We start from the raw sequence: 11,155 nt of genomic DNA on the forward strand, positions 1-11,155 counted from the left end.
TATATTTATATATTTTTTTTTAATTCAAATTCAAATTATATTTGTTCAAATAGACTTATTTACAAGCATTTTTAAATCGTTATTGTTTTTTTAATCTACTGCAAGGTTAGGAAAGTTGTTATCTGTTAAGAAGAGATCGCAAGAAACTCAACAGTTATTCTTTTAAATCTCTGTTAACATTATGTGTATTTATTTAAAAGTACTATGTCTAAAATTACATGGTCTTTAAAAAGCCCACGCATGATCTAACACCATGCACGCTTGTCATTCAAATTGATTGATGATACTCGTATTCTACTGCGGAAATTAATTTATTTAAAATAAAAAAAAAGTTAATTAATAGACTTATATAAAGTAATAGATATATGGCGAAGTAGCTTCCTTATACATACCAGAGGGTGATTTTTTTACCAGAGGGAGACTTTGTACAAAAGTCGTTTGCTTGGGTACCTCTGTCCTATTCGTGTTTCTACCGTGAAGCAGTTGTGTTTGCATGGCTGTGTTTTTGTTTGAAGGGTCGGATACTGCAGTGAATTTACATTTCCTAGGTACCCAGGAATAATACCTGAGTCCTCAGGAATGGCAATGCATGAGGGGTATTATAGGTGAAATAATTATGTCCATGGTACTGCTCATGTCTATAGGCAACGGTTACAACTTTCCATCAGATGGGCCGTCAGCTTGTTTGCCATTCTAAGCTGCATAAAAAAATCACATTGTTGATTTGAAGAAAAGATAAGGCAATAAAACTGCTGGGTAACTACACTGTACCTAGTACGACTTGAAATCTCAGGTTAATACAATTTATAAAAATAGATCTGATCTGGGATTTTTTTTAACCAAATTACTTGCAATACTGATAAAATGGCGCGCAATGTTTTGCTTTAAAAAATATGTGTAAAAATTATATCAGCCAAAGTGACGTTAGCTGACTAAGCTTTGACCTGTTTTGACGCTATATTTCTTATTTCCTTTTTATTAATCACTCTATCTATATGATTTGAAACTACAGGGTACTACTGTGACAGAAAAAGGTGCATTAAAACTAATAATAATAAAAAATCACGTGTTTATTAATTTATTTTTAATTAGAATTTACAATTAAAATAATTTTAGTTCTCGACTTACGTACATAAGGTGATATATTTAAAAGTAGTTCCAAAAATTATGAATACTAATTGTGTCGGTCACGTATAGTAGTCACGAATTTAGACACTTGAAATTTACAACAGATACGTTGATTCAAATTTATATTCCATACCTGACTTTATTTATTTCTAATATAAGTATAAATCTGTATAAAAAGTTTCATAAAAAAAAAAAAACCAATTCATATTACAGTAAACATAAAAGTTGTTTAATTATCAGTGTGCACAACGCACATTTTTGTTTCCTTTTAATTTTATTGAAATGAAATTTTTGTTTGTGACTTGAAGTTGCTCTCAGATTATGTTGTTTTCTCGTTCGCTTACTTGCTCCCTTTATTTGCTTTGTATAATTTTTTTATAATTATATTTTATTTTTAAAGACACCGTGTTTCCATATACCAGCATATAGTCCTTTTTCGAAATCGACTTACAACTGATAGAATTATGAGATTACAAACATTAAAAAAAAGATATAAACGAATTGAAAAACGCCTTCTGTTTAAAGTCGATTGATAAATTTCTTAATGGAAATAATAGAGATGTCTGGAGTTTGAAGTCAGTAACTTACCCAGTAAATACCTCTATTTATTATACCATCTACTATATAAGAATAATGATGACAAACTATTTCATTTTTTATACAACTTAGGATGGCAAACAAGCTGACGGCCCACCTGATGGAAAGTGGTAACTGTCGCCTATAGACATGAGCAGTACCATGGACATAACAGAGTATACTGTTTCACCTATAATACCCCCCATGCGTTGCCATTCCTGAGAACTCAGGTAATATTCCTCTGTACTCTGTAAATTCACGCCATATCCCACCCTTCGAACCGAGACACAGCCATGCAAACACAACTGCTTCACGGTAGAAACACAAATGGAACAGAGGTGCCCAAGCAAACGAACTTTGCACAAAGTCTCCTACTAGTAATCATTAACTATCATCATTACAATAACATTATAAATACTTAAATATATTTTATTTATTTATTATTAAATTCAAAATTTACTTATAAATATCGAACGTGTCTTGGTAGCTTGCATTAAAAGAAAACCATAGCTTTATATTATGACTAAATATATTGAGACAATATATTTATGTGGTATATTGTAGTTTTAGAATTCATACATAGATATGACTTACACTAGAAGCTGAGTGATTCTTATACTACAAACACGAGTAATTATATTATACAATTGCTATTGAAATATTGCTCAAAAATTAGATAACAATTTTACGATTAAGAATGACAAATTAGTGAGATATATTAAAGGATCAGAAATATAAATGCAACACTTAGAATAAGAACAAAGTGATACCTGTCACTTTTATATTTTTATGTCTTAACAGTTTTTCTTGTAATATAAAATTATTAAAGGTCACAATAAATTATAGGTTATTAAGTTTACTTTAATTCTATTTTAAATACACAATCGGCACTTAACGCGATGTAAAAGCTTTTACAGGTAAATATTACCTACATACCTGTTTCTTTATTGCTGACGTTTCGACGTAGATTGCACCACGTCGTAGCCACGTGTGGTCAAAATATATATAAACAACGTGAAAGTTTAACATTAATTACTTTAATTCTTTTTTTTTATACCACTAACGTGGCAAACAAGCATACGGCCCACCTGACGGTGGGTGGTTAACGTAGCCTATGAACACCTGCAATACCAGAGGTATTACGCGAGCGTTGCCGACCCTGAAGAAACCTCTTTACCCCCCTTTTGAAGAATCCCATGCTGTAGTCTCTTGGGATAACCTTTTTAATAGATCAAAAATTAGTACATCCACTTGTTAAAAACTAAAATTACGTATCTTTTTATATTGTCTATATGTTTATTGCCTCTTTTTTTCTACTATATCAGTTTTCGAATTCAAGTTCTTTATTTGCATTAAACATGATTACGTTAGATATTAGATTGTGTATACATCGAGCTATATGTTTCACCAAAATACTGGTATGTAAAATTTATTTTGTATACCAATATATTGATGAAGTAATTGTACATGGTTAAGACTTTTCATATGTCTAGTTTAGTTTTTGGTCTTTAACTATTAAAGTTTTCATACAATACTTGTAAAATTTAATTACAATCAAAGTACTATAATACGATCGCTAGTATCCATGTTTATTTTTTCCCTTTAGTTTATTTCATTCAGATGCATTCGTTTCTGCATCATTAACTTTGTCCTTCCTTAGCGTGCTTTTCTCTTGATCTAAATCTTTCTTCAAAGTAAATCCAAGTCTAAAATAAATACAAAGTAAATTTTAGTTAAATTAGAAACTAACTAAATTTATAATTATTATATATATAAGTTAAAAGTCATGCAACATATGTTATTACATATGTTTTTTTCTCTTTTATTTTACCAATCTATTTTACTAGTTGTATCCCGGAGCTTCACCCACTTTTTTTTTTATACAACTTAGATTGGCAAACAAGCTAACGGCCCACCTGATGGAAAGTGATAACCGTCGCCTATAGACTTGAGCAGTACCATGGACATAACAGATTATACAGTTTCACCCATGATACCCCCCATGCGTTGCCATTCCTGAAGACTCAGGTGTTATTTCTCTGTACCCTGTAATTTCACGCCATATCCCATCCTTCAAACCGAAACACAGCCATGTAAACACAACTGCTTCAAGGTAGAAACACGAATGGGACAGAGGTACCGAAGCAATCGACTTTTGTACAAAGTCTCCCTCTGGTAGAATTAGTACAAAAACTATCCTATACGCTACATTAGGGTGTTATATACTCGTGTAATAAATTTCATTCAAATCCATTCAGTACTTTTTACGTAAAAGACTAACAAATATCCATCCGTCGATTTCGCATTTATTGTACTAATAATAAAATCTAAGGCCTTACCTTAATGTACAAAAATATATAATTTCAATAAGGCTGAGGACAGAAAATCCGAGAAACAGTCCGAGTAAGCCACCACAATTAGCGAGAAAATCTGTCAGGCCAAACAGTTCTGATCGTCGCATTGATGCAAATCTCGGCTCTTTGAAGTAGATGTCAATTCGAGAATAATCGTAACTGAAACATTGTAACGACATAATAATACTTTCAACACTACCCAAGATTGACAGGTAGCAAATGCTTTGTCACTACTGTAGTGGAAAGATAAATAAAATAAGGTAAACAAAAAACTAGCTGAGCGGGCCGAGGCGCGCAGTCAGGCTCGCGCTCGTGGCACAGCCGCTCGTGATTAAGGATCACGAAATGATCAAGAAACTAGTTGTACTTTCTCGTTCTATTTACACGTAAGTTAAACCGGTAGTTATTACATTAAAATGAATAGGCATCAATAAATATATCTGACTGTAATTCATTTGAAAACATAGACGTTAGCTGTATTTAGAACACGTTTGAAGCAAAATTAGTTAATTAAATTCAAGTTAAATTAATTACAATCATTTTTAATTGTCAATTAATGTATGATTCTTCTATTAATTTAGAATGAAATTACGGCTGGGAAGAATGGACTCAACTGAAGAAGAGACTCAACTGTTGCTTTTTGCAACAAAAGTTTATTTTACAATTACCATATATATTATGAAAAATAAATACCTAGCAACTTAAGATATCTCGTAATATTATTCCTTAATAAGAATAAAAAAAAAAAATCCCTCAAAATAATAAATTATAACTTTAATAAAATCCATTTTCTTTTTTGATTCCAATTTTTGCTTATTACATTTTCGGTAATTTTTCTTAGCTTATGTGTGATCTTAGCTTAGATTGTATACCACAAGATCGAGTACCAAAAACAAGCCCAAATTCATTGAGCTAAAGTGATTTTAAAGTTTGACATAGAGCGCGCTATTTTTAAGTTTTAATATTCATTAATACGAATGGAAACAAATATATATTTTTTAATTCTACTGTTATACTTGTATGTCAATCAAAGCAAGGTGAAGATAGTATCGTTATAACCTCTTTATCCCGTTTGTTGGAATATGGAAGATATAACATTATAAAAATATAATAGTAATGCGGACTACCAGTCCCATTAGCAATATTCCCTGTCAGGTCGACCTCCACGTGGTCCGCTTGGAAACCATCGTGCTGAATTCTAGGCGTATTCATTACGGTGGGCTAACTGCCTTTTTATTCTCACTGGTGCCCCGCCAGAGTATACCGTTAGCGCAGACGGTGTACCATTCCATTATCATCCATTAAAAAAATATGATCTATGAGATAACAAGTTATTCAAAAGCTATTTCCGAATCAGCTATTAAAAAAAAAAAACAAGGTAAATATTTTAATAAATATAATATTACATTGTACCTCTCAATAAGATTAGACAGGTCGATTTCAGCTAATTTCTGAAATTGATTTATTATTGAACTAAAATTGAAATCAGTCTTGAGGATTTCTGCATCGTAGGAGATCTGGTCACATGGTGGTAAACATAAGCACGGATCGGGTTCATCTTCTACAAAATCATCAAATATCTCATTGGTGAATTCATCTGCAACATTGATTCAATTAAAATTTAGACCGATGATGACAATACCTAAATATCACTACATAGTATAAAACAAAGTCGCTGTCGTTGTCTATCCGTCCATATGTATGCCTAAATCTTTAAAACTACATAACGGATTTTGAAGCGGTTTTTTTAATAGATAGAGTGATTCAAGAGGAAGGTTTATATATATAATACATGCACAATATAGCAGAGAAACACTGATAATTTTAGAGGTTTCTAATGTGATTATTACAATGTGATGCACCCGTGCGAAGCCGGGGCGGGTCGCTAGTCATTAATAAGATTCAGATCCAATTCTTTTAAAATTTGATAGATATATATTTTTATTTGCATTACTTACAGCACACAAATAACAACAGACATAGATAGACACACACAAAAAAGATTTTAATATAAAAGAATATACAAAATATACAAATATAAAAATAAAACCGTTTAAAAATGGGGAACACATAAAAGAAGTAATAAATTTAAAAGTTGAAAGTCTGTAAGAAATGTTGTTTCCAGATTTAATTGCTATGATGATGATAAAATATGTACAAGAGAATTAGAAAGAGAAGAAGAAAGAGAGAGGAAGAGAGATTGTAATATCTAATTTTAAAACCTAAAATTATCTATTTGGAAGAATAGTCAGAATAGATGCTTTAGATAACTTTTGCTAAATATAAGGCTAAATATTTTAAATCAATTACCTATAGCTTTTTTAATGCAGTCCAATTTATTTACAGTGCAAATAGATTCGCTGTCATTATCTGTAATAAAGTATAGTTTCAAACATGTTACATATACAATGAATTTATATATATTCAAATCCAATTTCTATATTACTGAAATAAAAGATGAGATTTTTAAATCTATTTATACGAGTATAAAAGAGGATGCTAATTGACTGACTGCCTTATATATCAACTCACGACTGAAACCGTTAAATCTAGAATCTTGAAATTTTGCAGATAGTTTCTATATATGGATGAATCATAAGAAAAGAATTAAAAAAACTGAACCCCTAAGAGGACAAAACGATGGTTAAAGTTTGTATGAAATTTTGTTAGTTTAGATGTTAGACTAATGAAATTTTAGAGAATAAGAAATTGAATAACATATGCGAGCAAAATCGCGGGGAAAGCTAGTTATTTATACAAAAGAAGAAAACTATTATGCAGATGAACCAGCCCTTCTTTGCTTTTTAAGAAGATTAAACCTGAGTCCTCAGGAATGGCAACGCATGGGGAGTATCATAGGTGAAACAGTATATTCTGTTATGTCCATACTACTGCTCATGTCTATAGGCGACGGTTACCACTGTCCATCAGGTGGGCCGTCAACTTATTTGCCATTCTAAGTTGCATAAAGAAAACACTTCCTATATAAACAACCCAGTCATAATCAATAACATGTACTTGAGTACCTATATCAGCATCATCATCATCACGTATCAGACATTGTCTATCCACTGCACACTTACAATCCTTCGAGTCTTGATTTGTACTAGAATATGTCACGTAGATAATATTACATTCGGTTATAATTCTTTTTAAGTTTATTACCTCATAACTCCGCTTGTTCTAAACTGATTTGAAATTTTTTTTTTATCTAAAAGGATATACTTACAGATTGGTCCCATATAATTTTATTTTTAATTTATTTTTAGTATTGTCACAATTGTAGTTGTTTTTTTTTATGGAACCCAATCTTTATTACTGAAAGTACTTAAAAAAAAGCATGCACAAATATTAGTATCTTGAAGATTGAATAAAAAGAAATATGCATACTTACGCGGCATATGAAACCAGACGCATCCACATTTTTCAAAAGTATAATTCGCTTGACACTCCAATCTGCAGTTTTTTGAAGTGTATATTTTGAAATATCGCAAATACCTTTCATGTTGGAAATAACACTGACGTCTGAAAAATAAAAAAATATATATAAACTACCACTGGTTATTGGATTAGAATTATCCATTAACTTTTCCGTGCCCAAACTGCAAATACGCTGAACTATTAACACTAGGCTCCGAGCAGTGGTCTAATAATTTCTCTGAAGATGCCTCGTTGCCTCGTTTAGAGAAATACGTGTCGCAAAACGTGCGGAAACAAAATGACAATTGGAGATCAGTCGGAGATTGATAGTTAATATGGAAGGTTTTGGAACTTCTGGTAGTAATAGTGATGACCAATCTTCGAGTGTTGGCAGTCATACACATATTATTGGTAGCAAAATTAAACAAAAAAATTTGATCCAATAACTAGTAATATGGAAATCTGCAAGATAACACATAGTTCAGTAAAATATATACAAAATAGCAATAATACTGATAACGTATGTGAGCATTATAACCATTTTATGTTCATGTTACTGTCCATGTCTATAGGCGACGGTTACTATTTTTCGTAATGTGGCCCATCAGCTTGTTTGTCATTATAAATTGCAATAAAAATATCATTATATATTTTGTCATACCTATGGTGCTAAATGAAAAGGGGAAAAGGATCTGTATAGCGTAATAACTAAAAGCAGAAATTATCTGTTTAAATAAGAAAGATCACTTATAACAACCATATTATATTTTATTTAACATTAGAGAGAAAGTAATATAAACAAAATGTATTTTAGCACAATGTGGACTCCATACATTAATATGAACATATAAAACCTACTCCAATAGTGCTTATTAATGACGATTACTGCTTTACATTAGGTGGGCCAAAAGTTTGTTTGCCATTCTGAGCACAATAAAAAATAACGTATATAAAATCGAAACAGCATGCAACATGTAGTTAATAACACCTGGATTGCAAATTCCATTGACTTTGCATTCCAGATCTTAAAGATACTTCTTTGCAAATAATTATATTACATTTTTCTAATAACGAACCTACGATATGTAACATTGTTAATTATAAATGTATTTCTGTTTCTCGATTGCTATCTATCGAGTGGTGGTCCTATTGAAAATTAGCACTGCAGCGCCACGATGCAGCTTAAACTAAGCGGGGATGGTCCCCAAATTTAGCTGCTATCACAGAATTATTATTTTAATCTATAAAGTTATCATTAATATTATTATGTTTTGTAGTTGAATAAATGATTTTATTATTATTATTAAATACCTATTCAAACAATATTATTTATAATATGTGGTACTATTCATCATCATCTCAACCATTATCTGTTGACTGCTAAACATAGGCCTCCCCCTTAAATTGCCATAAAGACGGTCCTGAGCCACCTGCATCCACTGACTCCCTGCAACGAATTTGAGGACGTCACTTTGTCTTGTAATATTATTATCTGGTACTTATTAGCTATCCAACAACGTGCAAAATAGTGTGATAAAAATAAATAATACATACACTTCGGGACTGTAACTTTTTAAACTATTAGAAGTACTGATCATGTTAAATTTTAGGGCCACAGATGAGACTTGGCCGGGCAGTGACGCGTAGTAATACAGCGATGATTGCGGGTGATCAGCTGGATGTTGCACGAAAATCTATGGAAGTGAGAAATTGTAACATTGTTATGAAAAAATAAAATATCACTTTACTGTGCGTATGTTTTTTTACAACACAAGGGGAAAACGAGCTTGCGGCTCACCTGATGGTATGTGACTACCGCCGCCCATGATCACCCACAACACTAATGTCATTGCAGGTGTGCTGCCGGCCTTTTAAAAAGGAATATGCTCTTTCCTTAAAGGTTATGATGTCGTACCGGTTTGGAAATACTGCTGCTGGAAGTTGATTCCAAAGAGTGGTTGTGCGTGGAAGAAAGTGCCTTGAAAAACGCACGGTGGAAGACCGCCGCTCGTCCAGATGGTTGGGATGAAATTTTAATTAATGACGGGGTGTACGGTGTTGAAAATCAGCAGCAGGTATCAATTCGAACAATTCCTCAGGGCACTCCCTAGGATAAATTCGGTAGAAGACGCACAGAGATGCAACATTTCTATGCAGTTTTAGTGGTCCTCCACATTGTGGATTGCACATTCACCAACGATGACTCTAACTCAGCGGTCTAATATAACTAGTGAAACCAATTTTATTTTTGAGTACTCATTTAATACAGTGTGACTGTATTAAATATATTTTAGTTTGCAGATGTCTTAGAACCCGTCTTTGATGAGAAATGTGGATTAGCTTGTACTCAGTGAGCGTATCTATCCTTAATATAATATATAAATATTATATTAAGGATAAATAATTATTATATTATTAAAAGTAACTATAAAGTTACTTTTAATAATATAATAATTATTTGACTACGAATTATATTACTTACTTTAGATCCTTTGAGGGCACCATTGCATGTTTCATCCGGATCTTGTTTGGGTGCTTGAAGAATAACGGTCAAATCGTAAATGGATCCTGAAATCTAGAAGATACTGCTATTATATTTATAATACGAGTAAAAACTATTATATTAGGTAAACATATGATACCCAGAGGTATGCACTTTGTGTAATCTAGATCTTCTATAGGCTCAAATGTTCGCTATGTAGTTTTTCGTATTCCTATTATTCTAGTTTCCATTTTAGTTCGTCGGGTGGTCTCGGCATAAAAAGGCCCATTCTTTCCTTTCTCATGGATGTTGTAAGAAGGAACTAAGATAATGTAACGGCCGAGGTTTAGGTAGCAACGTCCCTCTTAAAATATCACCAAATCCTAACTGCGGTTGCCGATCCGCCTACTAAGCATGGCGACTACTGACTTAAGGAGGAGGCCTATGCTCAACAAAGGACAATTAACAGCTGATGTGATGATTATTCTAGTTTAAAATACTTAAGTAAAGCATATGAATGTGTTGCATTTATTTATTTTACACTTTATTTACTCGTACGTAGGTACCCAAAGACTGAGTCTTGCAGGTAAAACTGAAGATGGTTAAGGTATAAAAGGTAATTACAGGTAAAAAATTGTAAATACTTTTAAATATTGAAATAGCAATTGATATTTGCAATACGCAACATATTAAGATAATTTACCACTCCACGCCGTGGATAAGGGCCTCGATTTTTTTGGTATCCTCCATCTAAACTCCAATATTTACTTGTTGTCGAAGCATCACTATAGTTATACTGTTTTTGTATACTGAAATAATCAAGTACAGTATTAAAATTTAGGTTTTACATTTAATCACATTTAGAAAAAATGAGTTTGTGTACAATATAAACAACAAAAATAACAATCTTGAATATACTAATGATAATACATGTTTTTTTTCAATGGCTGATAATAAAATGGCAACCCCGCCTGCGCTAATTGTATACGCTGACGAGGTATCAGCGAAGGATGATAGGCGAGAATGAAAGGGCAGGTTAGTAAGCCCACCGTGATGAATACACCTGGAATTCAGCACAATGGTTTCCAGGGGAACCACGTGGAGGTCAACCTGATAGGGTATATTGCTAGCAATGGTACTGATATTCCGCATTACTAACGGTCCCTTCCCACCTTATACATATGTTAGTGCGTGT

At 32.3% G+C, this 11,155-nt stretch overlaps 1 protein-coding gene across 1 annotated transcript; it reads right to left on the minus strand.

The window, feature by feature from the left end:
* Positions 1 to 1,124: 1,124 nt before the first annotated feature.
* Positions 1,125 to 10,648, minus strand: LOC128201225 (pickpocket protein 28-like). Its single transcript, XM_052897548.1, has 8 exons — positions 10,642 to 10,648; positions 9,961 to 10,046; positions 9,033 to 9,172; positions 7,453 to 7,583; positions 6,369 to 6,428; positions 5,472 to 5,655; positions 4,044 to 4,217; positions 1,125 to 3,410 (listed from the first exon to the last, which is right to left on the minus strand). Exons 1-8 carry the CDS (start codon positions 10,646 to 10,648, stop codon positions 3,317 to 3,319), a joined length of 876 nt encoding a protein of 291 aa, XP_052753508.1. The 3' UTR covers positions 1,125 to 3,316.
* Positions 10,649 to 11,155: the final 507 nt, after the last annotated feature.

The sequence above is a fragment of the Galleria mellonella genome, unplaced genomic scaffold, assembly GCF_026898425.1.
Source record: "Galleria mellonella isolate WM207_F2 unplaced genomic scaffold, CSIRO_AGI_GalMel_v1 utg37, whole genome shotgun sequence".
Lineage (NCBI taxonomy): Eukaryota > Metazoa > Arthropoda > Insecta > Lepidoptera > Pyralidae > Galleria > Galleria mellonella.